The following is a 19,389-nucleotide window of genomic DNA, read 5'->3' as shown; positions in this document are numbered from 1 at the left end:
CAATCTTCTAACGTACTCAGTATCTAGGACTCAAACAGATGGTGCAACATAGCGTAATCCAGTTTCAATATAGCAACGTGCCATGTAAAATCCCTCCACCTCACACTGGTACTGGGTGCCAAACACATGCAGTGTGTAATGTGACAGAGGAATCACTTAACCGCTCACCAGACTGAAATGCTGATCCCTGTTAGATGACCAGCGATGTGCGCTTGATGGAGACAACTCCTCCAGGGAAAAACTTGCTTCACTAAACCTTAGGTGCCTCGCGCGCGCTGCAGTCTCTCTCCAGCAGCTGCTGGAGAGCTACGTAGATAGCGCACTTCTCTTACGCCAGACTGGCTCCGAAGCTGCGGGCAGCGGAGGACGGCGGCGTGGGAGAGATCTGAGCGGATGGGACTGGAGAAAGCCCCAGGTATGTATAAATATTTGTAATTATTAAGCTCTGATACACTTTAAGGCCTTGTTACCACTACAAAAAGCACTTGTTAAGCCAATATTGGTGCACTTGTAAATTCTCCTTCAATTGTACTGAAAAAGATAGAAATTAGTTACACCAAAAATGCTGAATGCAGTACATTTGCATTTTTGTGAAATGGGATCGCACTAGCAGGAATGGTTTACTGCGATTGTTGTAAAAGTGTCCTCATGATCAGCAAAATGCATGCCCTTATACAATCGGTGCAAAGTCCATCCAGTGGTAAAAAGTCCTAATGGTGCTCATACATGGTACAATTTTTTTCGATTAGATAATTTTTTTCGATTTATCAATTAGATTGAATATAGTTTTTTTTTTGTTGTTTTGTTTTTTTTATGTCCGATCGGATTTTTATATAAAAATTGGATAATCGTTCATTTTTCTTAATTTACAAAAAAAATCTTTCATTTGATTTGGTCAAAAAATGGAAAAATTAAACTTTTTTTTATTGTACCATGTATGGGCACCATTACACCTTGTACACACACCAGTAGACCTTGGTTATCAGTCAGATGATAGTCTGGCGTATTTCGCAGAGAGATCCGGAGTACTGGATTCTTAGCTGAGCCCATTGTTCCCCCAACCGCTAGGGATGATCAATGAGATGAAAATATTTGAGTTTATGCAAATGTAGTGAAAATTTATATGAAAATATATGCAGCTTGAAAATGGACCACTCTAACCATTTCAGCCCACTGGGATTTTTCACTTTATGCATCAGAGCAATTTTCACCTCCCATTCATTCGCTAATAACTTTATCACAACTTATTCTATATCTTGTTTTTTCCGCCACTAATTAGGCTTTCTTTGGGTGAAACCTTTTGCTAAGAATTATTTTTTTTTATAATTACATTTTAACAGGAATATTAAGAAAAAAATGGAAAAAAAATCATCATTTCTCAGTTTTCAGCCATTATAGCTTTAAAATAATACATGCTACCATAATTAAAACCTATGTATTTTATTTGCCTGTTTGTCTCGGTTATTACAACATTTTAATTTTGTCCCTATTGCAATGTATGATGGCAATATTTTATTTGGAAATGAAGGTGCATTTTTTTCAGTTTTGCATCCATCACCATTTACAAGCTTATAATTTAAAAAATGTTTGTAGTATACCCCCTTCACATGCATATTTAAAAAGTTCAGACCCTTATTTTTCAGAATATAAGCCGCACTGTTTCTCCCCCCAAAATAGGAAGAAAAAGTGCCTGCGTCTTATATTCCAAAGACAGGGAATCCCCGACTTAAGAACCGCCGATCCGCCACATTGTCGGGGACTCCCTGCCTTGTCCCCCTGTGTGGTCTGCCGGGTCCCCGCTCCCCCGGTAACAATAACTGCAGAGCAACTCGCCTTCCTATGGATTCCAGCACTGTGTGGTCTGCTGTGTGGTTCTCCGCCTCCAGCATGTCAGCTACACCTGTGAATGAAAAGTTAGCAGCAGAGAAGCTCACCTACTCAGCGGCGGCGGAGACTATCTGCATTCATCTTGGTCCCAGGCGGCTTCCCCTAGTGACTGCTCCTGCTAATGACTCATTGAGTCATGGGAAATGACTCATTGAATCATTAACAGGAGCCTGTTAATGATTCAATGAGTCATTTCCCATGACTCAATGAATCATTAACAGGAACCGTCTCTAGGGGAAGCTGCGCGGCTCTCCTTAGTGACAGCTCCTGTTAATGATTCAATGAGTCATTCCCCATGACTCAATGAGTCATTAGCAGGAGCCGTCGCTAGGGGAAACCGCCCGGGACTGAGATGTCTGCAGATCGTCGCCGCCGCTGAGTTGGTGAGCTTCTCTGCCGCTAACTTTTCATTTACAGGTGTGGCTGACATGCTGGAGGTAGAGAACCACACAGCGCTGGAATCCATAGGAAGGCGAGTTGCTCTGCCGTCATTGCTGCCAAGGGAGAGCGTCGACCTGGGGGGGGGGGGAGGGGGGTGTTTGGAACAGAGGACAAGATAGGGAATGGTGTGAAGGACCGGGGGGGGGGGGGGGGGTGTGCTTGGGACAGGAGGGGACACAGGGACTGGAGGACCACACACGGGGGGGGGGGGGGGGTGTTAAGGACACGCACGCGCGCGCACACACACGGGACAGGAGTGGGCACAAGGGGCCTGGAGGACCACAGAGGGGGGCTGGAGGAGACACACAGGACATGAGGGGACACATGGGGCAGGAGGACCACACAAGGTGGCAGGAAGGGATGCCTCACACGGGGACAGAAAGGGACACAAGAGGACAATGGGGAGAACATGTACTGTACAATACGCTCCTGGAATATGGACGCACCAGGTTTAGTATATACTGTACACATTTTTTTTCCCCAGATTTTTGCCCTCTAAACCTAGGTGCGTCTTATATTTCTAAAAATACGGTAACTGTTTTTGTTTTTTTTTTACTGTAATTTTTTTTTCTAATAAAAATTTTATTTGGGTACATTTTTGGTGTTGGAAAATAACCGTTAATTTTTAATGTCATAATGTGTGTAAATTTCTTGAAAAATTTATGTAGATGTAGTTTTACTATTTGGCCACAAGATGGTCACCTTGAGTTTTTATTTTTTCCTTGTGCTTCTCGCTTCCCGGAAGCACAAGGACGGGGGAATTATTATTTTTTTGGGAAAAACTCCTGTAACTGATAAGAGACCGTTGGTATTTCTACTGGGGATTTAGATCGGTGAACGGGTACCATTTTCCCGTTCACTGATCTCTCGGCTACCGAGTAACAGCACGGGGACACGGGGGCGTGCCCGCGATCGTGGGCGGGAGCGCTCCACTGCGGCAGAGCAGCCGCCTGGACGTGATGATCACGTCCGGGCGGCTGAAATGGTTAAACCTAGGTGGGACTTGATTGGTTCATTTTCAAACTGCATACATTTTGCATGAACTCTGAAATATTTGCTTTCCATTGATCATCCCTACCAATTGCCCGGCTGTGCGCAGTGCCATCATAGCCCCGAAACCAGACTTTAAAGAGGAGCTGTTAGGTATAGGGTCTCAGAGAAAAAAAACACATATATCAGTAGCTAAATATTGGCTGTACTTACATTACATATGCATTTCACTGTACACGTTTGGATTTCACAGAATTTTTATATAGTATTTGCAGAGAATGATGCTCCTGACAGCTCATGGTTTGTCTGTCTTGTATGAAGCCAATGATGTCATATCCTCCCTTTCCTTGCTTCCTGATGATTCGACTCTCAAAAAAGATCAGGATCAAAGATCTTAATGGTTCATGATCCGGACAACACTACTGTGCAGTGAATATTAATTAGCCATGTGGCTAGGAACAATAGCGACTCGCGCAGTATAGTCTAACCGAACATGTGCCCTGTGAACAGCACATTGATTTTTCAGTGCTGTGAGTTTAGGCTGCTGTTAAAAGCTGCTGTAACATGAGCTTGTAACTTCCCACTGTGAAAGCAGCCTTAGGATAGGGAAATAAAGGGGAGGACCAAGGGAGTGCACTGGGGAGAAGAAGCAGCCCCAGAATGCTTTGCAGTATCTATTATGCGTCCTGCCGGCCTCCTTAGGAGCTTGGGAATACAGAGCCTTGCTGTCCAGCAAACATCAAAGTAAGAGAGATTTTTTAACTTCAGTATTGCCTTTTTGGCTTCCTTCTAAACTGTTTAACACAGGAGAATAGAGGTTTAAATTAGCTTTTGCAGCCTGACAGTTACTCTTTAAACTCTTGTACCTATTGAAGGTGCAGGCTTCTTCTGGCCCCCTACCCCCACGCTTTATTTTAGATAGATAGATAGATAGATATCTCTATCTAGATCTCTATTATAATTTTTTTATTTACTTATTTGATCCTCAAGTTCCTTCATTCCAGAAGGTGCAGAGCAGAAGAAAGCTCTCTGCTGGCTATACTCGTAGGGCTGGAACCCACAGGAGCGCTTTTGGCAGCACTGCGATACGCTAGCAGTTTGCCAAAACGCTGGGCTAATGTTAATGGATGGGGCAACTTCCACGGGAGCGTTTGCGTTTCTCAGAAACGCAAACGCAGGACCTGCAGCATTTTGGGGGCGTTAGCGCTTCAATGTAAAGTATTGAAACGCTAGCAGAAACGCTCAGCAAAACCTAAACTGAGCGGTTTTGCTAGCGTTTTGCGGTTCAGCACACTGTAACAAAATTAAAAGTAATTCACAGGACCAATCAGGATAAAAACGCGAAAACGCTACACAACCGCTGAGCAAAAAAATACACTGTTGCAAAACGCGACCGAAAACGCGCATGAATCCGCTTGCAAACCGCTCAGACAAAACGCTAGCTGTTGCGTTTTGCGTTTGCGAATTTCAGTGGGTTCCAGGCCTTAGAGCTGGTGCACACCAGAAAAGCTTTTCTGAGCGCTTTGTGATTTTAAAAGCTCTGCTAGTTTTATCCTATGTGAGTGTTCACACTGGAGCGATGGAATTTTGTAAAGATCCCCCATTGCATTGCATTAGCAAGAGCTTTCAAAATCTCTAGTGTTTAAAAAGCTCTTGTGGTGTGCACCAGTCCTTACTCCTTCCTGTCTCCTCCCTTGTAGTGATGCATTAGGGCTTCAGCAGATGAATAACGGAAATGGTAAGCTCTTCCGCCTCCATCCATTGTGCATCCGCATGCAACAATTTACCGTTCATTCACCGTCCGCTCTTGCGTCGATCACGCAAGCCCGTACGCATTGCAGCTCACCTGTCCCACTGTCACTGCTCGGTTCATCTATTCAGCCCAAAGGCCAGCAGAAACATGGGGCTCTCTATAGGCTCCATCAGGCCAATTCTCATTAGCAACAGGGAGAATTGTCATTGGTCTAACATGAATAAACAAGAGTTCTTCTTGTTGCTGAGGATTCTCTTTGGTCTTTTGCAGCCAAATGGAGATCCCCATGCAAAAAATGGCCCCCGGGCTGTGTATAATGGACCGAGCGGGAGCGGTGGGACATGTGAGCATTACGTCACGCCGGCGATCGAAACGGGTGACACTGAGGCAGGGAACACACTTATCTTTCAGTTTTCTGCGCGCGTTTTTCTGCATACTTTTTCTGCACACCAAGTGTGTTTCTATGCAGGAAAACGTGCACGTTTTTTCACAGCAGCTGGTGTAATTGATGGAGCAAACTCATGTCATCATGCAGAATGTCAGTTTTTTTTTTCTGATCGCAAAAACATATCATAAATGAACTAGCCCATTGATTAACATGAGTTCTCAGTTTTTCTGTGCAGAAAACGTGCACGAAAACAGTCAAGTGTGTTCCCTGTCTCAACGACTAGCCTAGTGTGAGCGGACAGTGTCCGTCCTTATAGGATTTCATTAAAGGATACTGCAGAAGCGAAGATTACAGGACATACTGCGCATGTGCGGCGCAGTATGTCAGGGGTCAGGAGAGTCGGCCAGTACCGGGAGCTGTGGCTGACGAGCGGGACCCGACGGCAGGGAGTGAGGGGAGCGGTGAGTATGTCCTTTTCTTTACCTACACAATGCAGGTTTTATCTCTATGCAGCCTTTCGGCTGCAGTATCCTTTAACCCATTCGCGTTCCGTCGTTTTCACGTGAGAAATGTTCACCTCCCATTTATTAGCCTATAACTTTATCACTACTTATCACAATGAGCTGGTCTATATCTTGTTTTTTCCGCCACCAATTAGGCTTTCTTTGGGGGGTACATTTTGCTAAGAGCCACTTTACTGTAAATGCATTTTAACAGGAAGAATAAGAAAAAAATCGAAAAATTCATTATTTCTCAGTTTTCAGCCATTATAGTTTTAAAATAATACATGCCTCCATAATTAAAACTCACGTATTTGTATTTGACCATATGTCCCGGTTATTACACCGTTAAAATTATGTCCCTATCACAATGTATGGCGACAATATTTTATTTGGAAATAAAGGTGCATTTTTTCCATTTTGCATCTATCACTATTTACAAGTTTAAAATAAAAAAAAATATAGAAATTTCATCTTTACATTGATATTTAAAAAGTTTAGACCCTTAGGTAAATATTTACATTTTTTTTTTATTGTAATGGTTTTTTATTTTATTTTATAGTAAACATTTTATTTGGGTAGTTTTGGGAGGGTGGGAGGTACACAATAGATTGATAATGTAAATGTGTGTTAATTTTTATTTTATTTTTTTCAGTTGTAGTATTACTTTTTGGCCACAAGATGGCGGCCATGAGTTTGTTTAGATGACGTCACTCTAAGCGTAACACACGCTTAGAGTGACGCATCGGGGAGGGAACAGCCAGAAAAAGCGCAGCTTCCGAGAGAAGCTGTCGCTTTTTCAGCGGGGGAGAGGAATCAGTGATCGGGCACCATAGCCCGATACACTGATTGCCTGGCTACCGAATCCGCGGCCGGGAGTGCGCGCGCGATCGGCCGCGGGAGCGCGCATAGTTCCTGGACGTAGTTTCTACGTCCAGGAACCAAAATAGGTTAAGCACATATTCCTGTTCAGTCCAGGATAATGTGCCAAGATGGCACTGTTACATCTCGCATTCTGCAGCAAGTGGACCTGTTTTTAACATGGGATCTATTTCCTGCGTTTAAGCGGAGCATAAAAGTCCCGAAAATGTACTTTCTTTTTTTTCCCCCTGATCACCTGTCAATCACCCATCAATCACCCCCTGTCACTGCCACCCATCAATCAGCCCCTAACCTGCCCCTTGCGGGCAATCTGATCACCCACCCACACCAATAGATCGCCCGCAGATCCGATGTCCGATCACCTCCCCAAGTGCAGTGTTTACATCTGTTCTCTACCCTAAACACCCACTAATTACCCATCAATCACCCCCTGTCACTGCTACCCATCAGATTAGACCCCTATCTGCCCCTAGGGCACTCAATCACCCGCCCACACCCTCAGAACGCCCTCAGACCCCAGCCCTAATCACCTCGCCAGTGCATTGCATCTATTCCCCCCTCTAATCACACTTTGAGACACCCATCAATCACCTCCTGTCACCCCCTAGCACACCTACCCATCAGATCAGGCCCTAATTTGCCCCGTGTGGGCTCCTGATCACTCGGCCAAACCCTCAGATCCCCCTCAGACCCCCTTCCGATCACCTCCCCAGTGCATTGATTGCATCTATTTTCCCCTCTAACCACCCCCTGAGACACCCATCAATCACCTCCTGTCACCCCCTAGCACTCCTATCCATCAGATCAGGCCCAATACAACCTGTCATCTAAAAGGCCACCCTGCTTATGACCGGTTCCACAAAATTCGCCCCCTTATAGACCACCAGTCATCAAAATTTGCAGATGCTTATACCCCTGAAAAGTCATTTTGAGACATTTGGTTTCCAGACTACTCAAGGTTTTGGGCCCGTAAAATGCCAGGGCGGTATAGGAACCCCACAAGTGACCCCATTTTAGAAAAGACACCCCAAGGTATTCTGTTAGGTGTATGACTAGTTCATAGAAGATTTTATTTTTTGTCAAGTTAGCGGAAATTGATTTTTTTTTCCACAAAGTGTAATTTTTCACTAACTTGTGACAAAAAATAAAATCTTCTATGAACTCGCCATACACCTAACGGAATACCTTGGGGTGTCTTCTTTCTAAAATGGGGTCACTTGTGGGGTTCCTATACTGCCCTGGCATTTTAGGGGCCCTAAACCGTGAGTAGTCTAGAAAACGCCTCAAAATAACCCGTGAATAGGACGTTGGGCCCCTTCGCGCACCTAGGCTGCAAAAAAGTGTCACATGTGGTACCGCCGTACAGTTGGCTGATGGTGTAATTGTTAAGGGCTTTGCCTCTGACACAGGAGACCAGGGTTCGAATCTCGGCTCTGCCTGTTCAGTAAGCCAGCACTAATTCAGTAGGAGACCTTTGGCAAGTCTCCCTTACACTGCTACTGCCAATAGAGCGCGCCCTAGTGGCTGCTGCTCTGCTCTGGCGCTTTGAGTCCGCAAGGAGAAAAGCGCAATATTAATGTTATTTGTCTTGTCTTGTACTCAGGAAAAGTAGTATAATGTGTTTTGGGGTGTATTTTTACACATACCCATGCTGGGTGGGAGAAATATCTCTGTAAATGACAATTGTTTGATTTTTTTTTTTTTACACACAATTGTCCATTTACAGAGAGATTTCTCCCACTCAGCATGGGTATGTGTAAAAATACACCCCAAAACACATTATACTACTTCTCCTGCGGAGAAGATGCCGGGACCAGGCGGAGAAGACAGCGGTGGACCAGGGGACTTGCGCCGGCGGAGCAGGTAATGTATTACCGCTGTATTGCGTCGGGTCGTTGGGCATTTGAACGCTGCTATCGACGCACTCCCGACCCGCCGGCGACCGAGAAAAATCTTCTGCATGGATGGATCGACGGGAGTCGACGGGAACGATGTATTTCGGACGGAAATCCATCATTCTGTCAGCGGTGTGCGCTGCGATTTCACGGCCGTTTCGATCACTGTGATCGAAACGGCCGTATTTCGGAGGGAAAATCGTTAGGTGCATGGGCCCCTTTAGAGAATCAACCCCATTGTCAGATCTGACAAGATTAGCTGCATGCGTGTTTCCGGTGTGATTCAGACTCTACTGCAGCCAAATAGATCAACAGGGCTGCTAGGCAACTGGTATTGTTTAAGAGGAATTAAATATGGCATCCTATATAATCTTCTCACTACAGATATGTAACCTGAAGTTAGAGATTAAGGCCACATACACACATCAGACCATAGTCTTTTGAAAATGAAAGATCACAGACCAATCTTACCACCCTTCATGTAGTATGAGAGCCATACTCTACACAGTCTTTTCTATGGAGCTGAACTCCACATCAGAAAAAAATCTTTGCAACATGCTGCACACACAGATGCTGTACAGACACAAAAGATCAGTATCTGCAAAAGATCAGTTCCTGCCAAAAATCCATTCCTGCAAATTGCAATGATAGTCTATGAGATCTGCAGATCATCATACACACATGATTTAACTGACATTCATCTGCAGATCAGATCCACCAGGATGGATTTTCAGATCTGCAGATGATTGCTTGATCTGCAGATGAATGTCAGTTAAATCATGTGTGTATGATGATCTGCAGATCTCATAGACTAGCATTGCAATTTGCAGGAATGGATTTTTGGCTGGAACAGATCTTTTGCAGATACTGATCTTTTGTGTCTGTACAGCATCTGTGTGTGCAGCATCTTGCAAAGATTTTTTTCTGATGTGGAGTTCAGCTCCATAGAAAAGACTGTGTAGAGTATGGCTCTCATACTACATGAAGGGTGGTAAGATTGGTCTGTGATCTTTCATTTTCCAAAGACTATGGTCTGATGTGTGTATGAGCCTTAAAGCTGCTTTCACAGTAAGACGTTACAGGCGCACGTTAGTGCAGCCTGTAACGCAGCCCACCGCACAGCAATGATACTGCAATGCTTCTACTGCACTGTGAATGCCTCCTAGGTTGTTCACTGCAGTCCTTTAAGCTGCATTACAAAGTGATCATTACACCGCCCCATAATGTACTGCTGTAAATGAGGCCTAAAACACTGACTGGGTTTGATAATTACATACTGTTGCTTTAAGTTTTTTTTTTTTTTTTTTTTGTTTTTTGTTTTTTTTTTCTGTTTTAATGAATTAATCTGAAGCATGCTTACAGCACTATGTAAATGACTTACATTTGCAGGCAGTATGAACACTTCAATAGCTGCATTTTGTGCTGCAAGCCTTTTCAGTGCAAATTTCTATCTAGCATGTGAAATGCTCTGCCGTTACCAGCTGGGAATCTTAATGCTTTGTCATATTTGCTAGTTTTGCATGACTGAACTAACACTAGGCATTCTCCCTGTTTTTTTGTTTGGTTTCTTATATTCACCTACTAACTGGCTTGGCGAATTGTGCTAACAAGGAATTGGTAAATTATCCACTGCTGATGGTAAAGCATTCGCAGATCCTGAAGTGCTTCGCAGATTGACGTCTTCGGTCAGCTGTGCGTTGGATGAAGCTGCTGCTGCACTGACGAGAATGAGAGCTGAGAGCACCTCAAATGCAGGGCAGACGGACAAGTAAGTAATGAACTTTTATCTTCTATACCTAAAGCTCATTAGTTGAGCAATATAGCATAAACCTATAATAAACTACGTAGACTACCTAAAGGGAAAACTGCGTAACTAAATGTTTGCTGGTTCCAAAGATTGGAGTAGATGTAAGTGGAAATGAGAGCGAAGTTTCCTTCTTAACCTTAGTAGCAGTAATACTTCTTCTGAGTATGGGGGGGGGGGGGGGGGGGGGGTTTCCACAAAGTCAGTTTGTCTTTATTTTTGACTGTAACTGCTGATTATGTTTATAATCCTCATGCTTTGTATGTATTCCCGGTTTACTTCTAGGCCACTGGCTGACAGCTCACTCCAGTTAGCTCTTGGAGATGTCATTCTAGGGGTTCACATACTTTTTCCACCTGTACTATGAATGTTTACATGGTGTGCTCAATAAAACATGGAAACATTTAATTTGTGTGGTATTAGTTTAAGCAGACTGATTGTTGCGACTTAGATGAAGACCAGATCACATTTTATGACCAATTTGTGCAGAAATCCATATAATTCCAAAGGGTTCACATACTTTTTCTCGCTACTGTATATAGTAGGAGGGCATTGGGCACTGTTTAGTAGGCCTTCTCTGGATGCTGGAAAACCATTGGAATCAGCTGCCAGAATTATCTGTAAACTCCGTTTAGAGGTGGCTGTATGTTGAATTGGAATACCTCTATCCTTAGCCAGTTCCATGCTTGTATCTGTATTTTCATCTCATTTTCATGAACTGTTCTTTTACTTTGCCAGCCGCAGTTTGGCAGAAGCTTGCTCTGAAGGAGATGTGAATGCTGTGCGGAAGTTATTAATTGAAGGTCGCAGTGTTAATGAGCACACAGAGGAAGGGGAGTCTCTCCTTTGCCTTGCCTGTTCTGCTGGATATTATGAACTTGCACAGGTAAATGCATGCTTAAAACTGTTTTCAAGGAATAGATCAGTTTGTGTAAATTAGTGGTTTGTAAGCACAACCACTGATGTGGATGTAATCCTTGTTGAAGAGAAGAGCCTTTGCTACTGGCTATGACGGCCTTGTTTTTAGGAAATGCAGTATTCATTGGCTGTGAATGCTACGATTATGGAGTACCACACTTTCTGACAAGGTTGATTGGATAAGCAGATGGCTTAACCACTTAACCTCCCTGGCGGTACGCAGTTGCAGTGGCTGCGTCCGCTGGAGGGATTTTTTTTAAATAAAAGTTTGTTAGCTAGTGCTAGGCTAGCTAACTGTGTCCCAAGCCCCCGGCACCTCTCTGAGCCCCCCGATCGCCGACGGCTATATTTACCCGTCCGCGATCCCGCGAGAGCAGCAACTTCTCCATTCAGCTTCACTCGTCGCTATGGCGACAATCGGACATGACTTCATGCGCAGTCCCAATCCTCCCCATAGTAAAGCCTGGAGCTGATTGGGAGGCTGCGCCATCGCGGGATCCCTGGGGGGGTACGTATAACGGCGGCGATCGGGGAGGATTGGTGGGGACCGGAGGGGCTTGGGCCACATGGTTAGCTAGTGAATTGCTAGCTTAACAAAATAAAACACTTTTTATTGAAAAATCCTTCCGGGGCCATGTGATCCTCTCCGGCGGCTAGCCCTAGCGTAGGTTGGGCTTACCGCCAGGGAGATTAATGACAAGCAGACTTGTAAGGGGGTTGTCTTCTATGCCGGGTTTCATTGATGCCTGGTGATACGCCCTATCCTGTTACCGACGGGTGCACATGTGTGAGGTCTGAGATGCAGAGGAGGAGGTAAATAGGATACAAGGTCGGGCCAGAAGGGTGAAATAGGCGTGTTTTAATGGGCACAGCGCAATTTATTCTTCCATATCGCTCTGATAAACGGGTAGACGAGGAGAGTTGATCAATCCAACCAGTCAATCGCCTATATACTGGATACCACATACAGTACAGCACCAGTATCTGTTCATACATAGCACCAGTATATAATGAATTTTTTTTTTATTTGGTATGCGTTGGAAGAGGGGTAGTCTTATACTTAAAGTGACTACCACTATCTGTAAGTAATGTGTTGTGTTTAACGGTATGAGGCAGAGGGTGACTGACTGTAAGCAAGCAGGTAACATTGTTGGTAGTTTAGTGATCCGCTACGATGGATCACAAAGCAAGGCTCTGGGGTAGCTGTACAAACCCTAGATTCGATTGTTGGCTGAGTTACTTGCAAGTATTATGTAATAGCTTTTAAGGTTACTCAAAACTTATAGCCCGTTTGACAAGATCATTTTAAATTATTTTCACACTTTTTTTTCTTGCATTTTCTAAAGGTTCTTTTGGCTATGCATGCTAATGTAGAAGATCGAGGTATAAAAGGAGACATTACGCCTTTGATGGCTGCTGCTAATGGGGGTCATGTTGAAATTGTGAAGCTGCTACTAGCCCACGATGCAGACGTGAACTCCCAGTCATCCACAGGTTGGCCATTTGTTTTTATGGTGTACTATGCTATCATTTTATGTGTTTTCATTATTTGTTGAATGTTCATTGTACAGGGCTCTTTTTGATTAATAACTGCCAGTTTGATTCCTTGTCTGCTTATGTTCTTAAAGGATACATTTTCAGAAAATTTTACTTAAAGCGAACCCAAACCACAATTTTTTTAATTCAAAGTATTTAGTTGCACCACTCTGACACATACAAAGATAAATAAACACTCCTTCAAGCCTATGAGCATTTCAGTGCATGCTTTTCACCCTTCTCTTTTCATAACTAGGGTTATACAGGTGGCAGCCATTAGCAATTCCTCCTTTGCCGGATTCCTCCTACTTCACCAGTCTGCCGCGTTCTGTCCCGGCAATATGAAAGGAAGGGAGGGGGTTCCTCCAATAAATGTAAAATATTTTATATTTGTCGTCATGCAGCTGAAAAGTCTATTTATTATAATATAGAAAATAGATTTTATTTCTGAAATCTTGTATTTTTAATTTGGGTCCACTTTAACTGGGGCTTCCTCCAGCCCCTAGAAGCCTATGTGCACCGCTTTCTGCAAGTGTCCTGGGGTCTCCTCCATAGCGGGCTGCAGTACTTGTAGAATGTAAACATGGCCGAATAATACAAGTACATGTGTAATCAGTCATTTCATTATAAGGGCTAGTTCACGCTGTGAGCGGTAGCGCTCCACTTGCCAATAACCAGCGCTAGAGCCGTGTTGCCCTATGTATGTGTTCTCAAAGCAGCGTTTAGATTTTGATTAATTTTTAGAGCAATCTTTCAAATAAAGTGCAAAATTGCTCTGAAAATCGATTTCCAAAATCGCTAAGCACCTAGGGATTGCCTTTTGTAGTGTGAACTAAGGCCTGGAACCTTTTTCAGAGCGCTTGTGATTTTAAAAGCTCTTGCTAATTTAATGCTGTGTCGATCTGTTTTTTTTTTTTTTTTAATCCCCCATAGCATTGCAGTATCAAGAGCTTTTCAAATCACTGGTGCTTAGAAAGCTACTGGGTTCCAGGCATAACTGTGTTAGACCTTTACTAGATCAGGATTTTTTGTAGGTTGTATGTTCGCACACAGGTGCATGGCTGGGACCTGGGCACTAGGTTGACTAATAAAGCTAGAGATTTTACAGTGTAAATAAAACCACCAGTATAGATTAGTCCACCCTCCAGCTTTTGCTTTAAAAAAACAGGCAAAAATGGGTGACCTGCAAGTTAGCGCATTGCCCTTTTATGCAGAATGTGCGTTGAAAGCATTCACCTAGCTATAGTTAGTAGGGTCAATGGTCAGGTCAGCAATATTTAACTTTATCAAACTCTCACTAGAGGTACACTTTAAGAGCTGGAAAACTCTAGAAAGCGCAATTGCAAGCGATTTGTGACAGCGTTTTTCAAGCGATTTTGGGAGCGATTTCCCTGCTCCTATACAATTCATTAGAATGGAAACGCTCCCAAAATACTGCATGTCCTGCGATTGCGAATTCCTTAATCGCAATCGCTCTAGTGGAATCTGTCTCATCCATTTGCATTGGCAGAGCATTTAGGGAAATCGCTAGCTATTTGAAAGCGCTCCAAAAAAGGCTTAAGTGTGTTCCAGGCCTCAGGCTGGCTTTACACTGCAGTTTGGCATAGAGGTGCAGCCCGTGCACCGCACCGCCAAAAACAGGCCTTCAGGGACTACAGCGCTACAATGCGATTGTCTGGCATTCGGCCAACAGGAAGAGACGCTCACTTCCTTTTGGGCAATCAATGACCTGCGTGGAAGCGTATTTATAAAATACGCTTCCGCGCATGTGTGGTGCTGGAAACTGCTACAGTTTTTTTTTTTAAGAGATGCACGTTACCATAGACTTCACTTCCGGTCCGATTCAGGTCACCGCATGAGCCGCATGGTAACATAGGTATGCATTTGTGTTAGGGCACCTCAGACACAGGTGCGGAATGTGAACTCCCCCATAGACTTTCACTGCTCGGGGCGTGGTGCGGTAAATTTATTGCAATGCCCCAATGTGAAAGAGCCCTAAGGGAATATATACTATAAAAATTTTGAGAGCGACTGATCTAGCATGTAGTGCTTATTTCTATATATGGACATGGCTTTTAGTCTAGTGTTTGGTATTCCTCAATTAGAAAAAATATTATAATAGTGTAACTAACCATTCCACTTTCCTCTTCCAGGAAACACAGCACTTACATATGCCTGTGCTGGCGGCTATGTAGATGTTGTAAAGGTGCTGCTGGAATCAGGTGCTAGTATTGAGGACCACAATGAGAATGGTCACACGCCTCTTATGGAGGCCGGAAGTGCTGGTCATGTGGAGGTGGCCAGGGTTCTTCTGGAGAATGGAGCCGGAATTAATACCCATTCCAATGAATTTAAAGAGAGTGCACTTACTTTGGCTTGCTATAAAGGTAGGTACCATAGTGTTTTGTTTACATATGTTCTAAAACTATTTGGTGTATGAATTGCAGTATAGGTGTGTTACATGCAGTGTGTGCTTTTAAGTTATAAGAGGAGTGATAAAAGTAGCCTTCTACTTATTAGCCAGTATGCTTTTTACTCCTCTTACCACACTGTAAAGGAGCACACCAAGTCTCTTCCTAACACTAATAGAGGATGAGTGTTGTTGTAGCAGCTGGGCAGGAAAGCAGAGTCTCTGTTCCAGAGTACCCATTAAAATGTCACAGGCCAACAGTTTTTTAGCGGGCAGGTGACGTGGCTACAACTATTTACCCATGTTGTCTGCCACCCACCCGTTACTTAGCAGCCACTTCTCTATTGGTTCAATGGAGTGGATGCGGCCACAGTTATTGTGGTTGTGCTTCCCCAGGGAGAAGCCCAGAAGCAGAAGGACTCTGGTTCCGTAAGCAGGCCGTTGAAATCTATGCATCAAACAATATCTAAGAATCGGATCAACACCTGCTGCCTTAAGTCGGGGTTAGGGTCATCCAAGCCTCCTACCAGAGAAATCTAGAAAAAAAAGAGCGCTCTAAGACAAATATGTGCAATAGATAGTTGCCCTGTCCAGGACAGGTCTCACCTGTATTCAGCCGGCTGTCTGTGTGAATACAGCCTGTATTCACTTGTCTTTTTATAAGCCAGGGACCATGGTCTGGGGATGTCCGCACGGTAAGTGCCTTTGGGAGGTGGGGCCAACAGAGTGGAAGTTCTGAGTTCAGGTCTGCTTTAATTTACAGTAACACAGGGGCCTGCACTGGTTTAAAAAAATCCTCTTGGTGGAGTCACTTCAAATCAAGCCTGTGCAGCCCTCAGTATTTCCTTGCAAGTGATCTCTTGTTCCAGTCTTGAAGACAAGACGGGAGCAAGGAAATACTGTAGTGGCTATTGTAGTGGCGTAATAGCTGGTGGCAGACTGGCAGCAGAAGATTTGTTCTGTGTGGACCCTGGTGGTGCGTGACACAGACTGACACAGCAGGAGGAGGACGAGGTAGATGCAGCTATTGTAGTGGCGCAATAGCTGGTGGTGGCAGACTGGCAGTGGCAGCAGAAGATTTGTTCTGTGTGTACCCTGGCGGTGGGAAACACGGACAGCAGCAGCAGGAGGAGGTAGATGCACCCTGATGGTGGAAGCAGAGGCAGCAGGAGACAGGAGGAGTGTAGCGTGTGACAGGCAGCATAGATAGTCCACCATGGCACCTAGTGTTGGTACCACGGCACAGTTAAACCATAACAACCATGAGGTTCCAGGAAGCGGTCGTACTGCCGCAGTTGGGGCCTCCCCACAACTCGGACAGCTCAGTTTTCATCCCAGACACCTCCAAAACTAGGTCTGAACAAAAACCGAAATTATGTATTTTTTTGTTTGTCACCTTTTTATATTGAGCTTTCTTATTTAACAGAGCAAGAAACCTATCACCCCAATAACTTTCTCATCAAGCTTGGATTTAAGTAAAATTGACTGGATTCAAACTTTACAGTCCTTACTGAAAAGTAATTTTGTATCTGATTGTGCAAACTCTCAGCTGTGGGAGCTGAATTATTATTATTATTTAGTAGTTATGCAGCGCTGGCATGTTTTGCAGTGGTGTACAGAGTGTAGATAGTAATGTCACTTAACTGTCCTTCGGAGGATTCGCAATCTAATCCCTACCATAGTCCTATTTTAGTTTTAGGGGAAGCCAAATAACTTACCAGTACATTTTTGGGATGTGGAAGGAAACCTCAAATTTTGCCGCAAAGCTGCACTGATGATTTGGGAGCCGACATAGGCTGTAATGTGAATGAAGAGTATAGCTTTGTTCAGTGACTAATTTGGGCGCCAGCTATTTCCAGAGCTCAAATTATGAAAAAAAGACAATTTGGCCACTGGTGCCCGAATTACTTGGGTAATTTCTTCCCCCCCCCCCATATTAACACCCTCCTGGACTTGCAGGCACAGGGTGAGCTGTCTTTCAGCTTAAAGAGACACTGAAGCGGAAAAAAATATGATATAGTGAATTGGTTGTGTACTATGAATAATTACTAGAAGATTAGCAGCAAAGAAAATATCCTCATATTTTTATTTTCAGGTATACAGTGTTTTTTCTAGCATTGCATCATTCTCTAATATGTGCAGATTACACAACACTCAGCATTCAAAATGATTCTTTCAGAGCAGTCTGTGAACTAATGACCTCTCCTCTTGAAGAGAAAAAGTAATTAGTTCACTTACAGTTGAGATAATAAAAGTCAGATAACAGCCCTCTCCAGGACTTTGAAAGTCATAGAGAATAATGGCTTTTTTGCATAGAGATAACTAGAGTTTCTTAACTCTTCCTGTACTGGAAACAATTAGACTGATATATCTGATCTTAATGTTTTATTTCTTAGCTGTACTACACATACAAATCATAATATCATCATTTTTTTTTTCGCTTCAGTGTCTCTTTAACTTCGTGCTGAAATTTTGCCACAGCGAGTTTAAATGCACTCAGGAAACTGGAGTATCAGGAGGAAACCCATGCAAACACAGGGAAAACATATAAACATTTTGCATAAACATATACATCCAGTGATGTAAGGCACGAGTGCTATCCACTACACCACCATGCCACCGACTCAATGACTTGATGACATATCTGCTTTCACTTCAGCCTTTAAATTGAAAATAAGTATATGAAACTCCTGCTACACACAGTTCTCTTAAAGGACCACTATAGCGAAACATTTCCCTTTTTTTTTTTATCCCCCATAGTAGTTATACCATACATACAGAAGGTTCACTGTGTATTGTATTTCAATTTTTATCTCATATCTGTATCTTCCAAACTCTGTCAGCGTCTCTGCACCGTGGCTTACATGGCAGCATACAGTGAGTACAGTGAGATAGGAATGTTTGGAGAGCCTTGCTAAAAATTGAAATACAGTAGAATATCATTATAGTAACCTCTGGATATAGTAAACTCAGTCCTCAGGTTCCAGCAAATACATTGTATGACCAATTCTGGTATAGTGCATACCTAAATCTCCTGCGCTTTTTTAACAGAGCTCGTGATCTAGTACATTTCTGGCATATAACTAATTTTCCTGGTCTCTTGGAGTTTGCTATAAACAGATTCTACTGTACAATACACAGTGACTCTTCTGTATGTTTGTTATAACCAGGGCTGCAGAGTCGGAGTCGGGGCAATTTTGGGCACCCGGAGTTAAAGTCGTGGTTTCGTAAACTGAGTCTGAGTCGGATGATTTTTGTACAAAATCCACAGCCCTGTTAAGTATTAGACTAAGGAGTTGGAGTCGGGGCAATTTTGGGTACCCGGAGTCGTGATTTCATAAACCGAGGAGTCGGAGTTGGAGTCGGAAGATTTTTGTACAAAATCCACTGCCCTGGTTATAACTACTACTTGGGGGATCTTGTTTTTATTTCCAAGTTTGCATATCAAAGGAAAAAAAAACATTGCTCTCAGAAGTGCTGTAATATTACAAGACAATAAATGTAAAAATTGCATGTCATGTTGACATTAGTTGTGTTAAATTTCATATGTTCTTGGTAATCTAATGTGGTGTTTGTTTTCCTACTTAGGGCATTTAGAGATGGTAAGGTTCCTGTTAGAGGCGGGAGCTGACCAGGAACATAAAACGGATGAAATGCACACTGCCTTAATGGAAGCCTGCATGGTAAGAAACTGCGCCCGCAACATAGTCTTACAGCATGTTGTTTTTTTTTCCTGCCGTTCAAAAAATCTAGGGTTAACAAAACTGTTTTTGGTAGTGGGGAAAGACAAAAAAACTGTTTACCATTGCGTTACTTTTCTGTTTAAGTCCATTTGCAGTACTTAATACCTTGCTTCTCTTCCACCCCTCTTCACTAAACAACCTAAAGCTGCAACCTGCGCCCCCAAACCCCTGCTCCCTTACTCACTCCTGAAGCAGTATCTTCAATGTCAGTCATGTGACCCCACTGATCAGCAAGGCAGGCC

General features: G+C 43.5%; 1 protein-coding gene across 5 annotated transcripts in view; it reads left to right on the top strand.

Moving 5' to 3' along the window:
* ANKRD17 (ankyrin repeat domain 17) overlaps positions 1 to 19,389 on the top strand; it is a 233,656-nt gene that overhangs the window by 106,979 nt on the left and 107,288 nt on the right. For 4 of the 5 annotated variants that reach the window (XM_068233418.1, XM_068233427.1, XM_068233414.1 and 1 more), the window contains exons 3-7: positions 10,348 to 10,504; positions 11,279 to 11,426; positions 12,805 to 12,952; positions 15,148 to 15,381; positions 18,993 to 19,087. In XM_068233418.1, coding sequence (XP_068089519.1) covers positions 10,348 to 10,504; positions 11,279 to 11,426; positions 12,805 to 12,952; positions 15,148 to 15,381; positions 18,993 to 19,087 — 782 coding nt within the window. The remainder of the gene's footprint in view (positions 1 to 10,347; positions 10,505 to 11,278; positions 11,427 to 12,804; positions 12,953 to 15,147; positions 15,382 to 18,992; positions 19,088 to 19,389) is intronic. The other variant, XM_068233424.1, reaches the window with a different exon arrangement.

This window comes from Hyperolius riggenbachi, chromosome 1 (genome assembly GCF_040937935.1).
Source record: "Hyperolius riggenbachi isolate aHypRig1 chromosome 1, aHypRig1.pri, whole genome shotgun sequence".
Lineage (NCBI taxonomy): Eukaryota > Metazoa > Chordata > Amphibia > Anura > Hyperoliidae > Hyperolius > Hyperolius riggenbachi.
The sequence above is the reverse complement of the archived record's forward strand: the minus strand, read 5'-3'. Positions and strand labels throughout refer to the sequence as shown.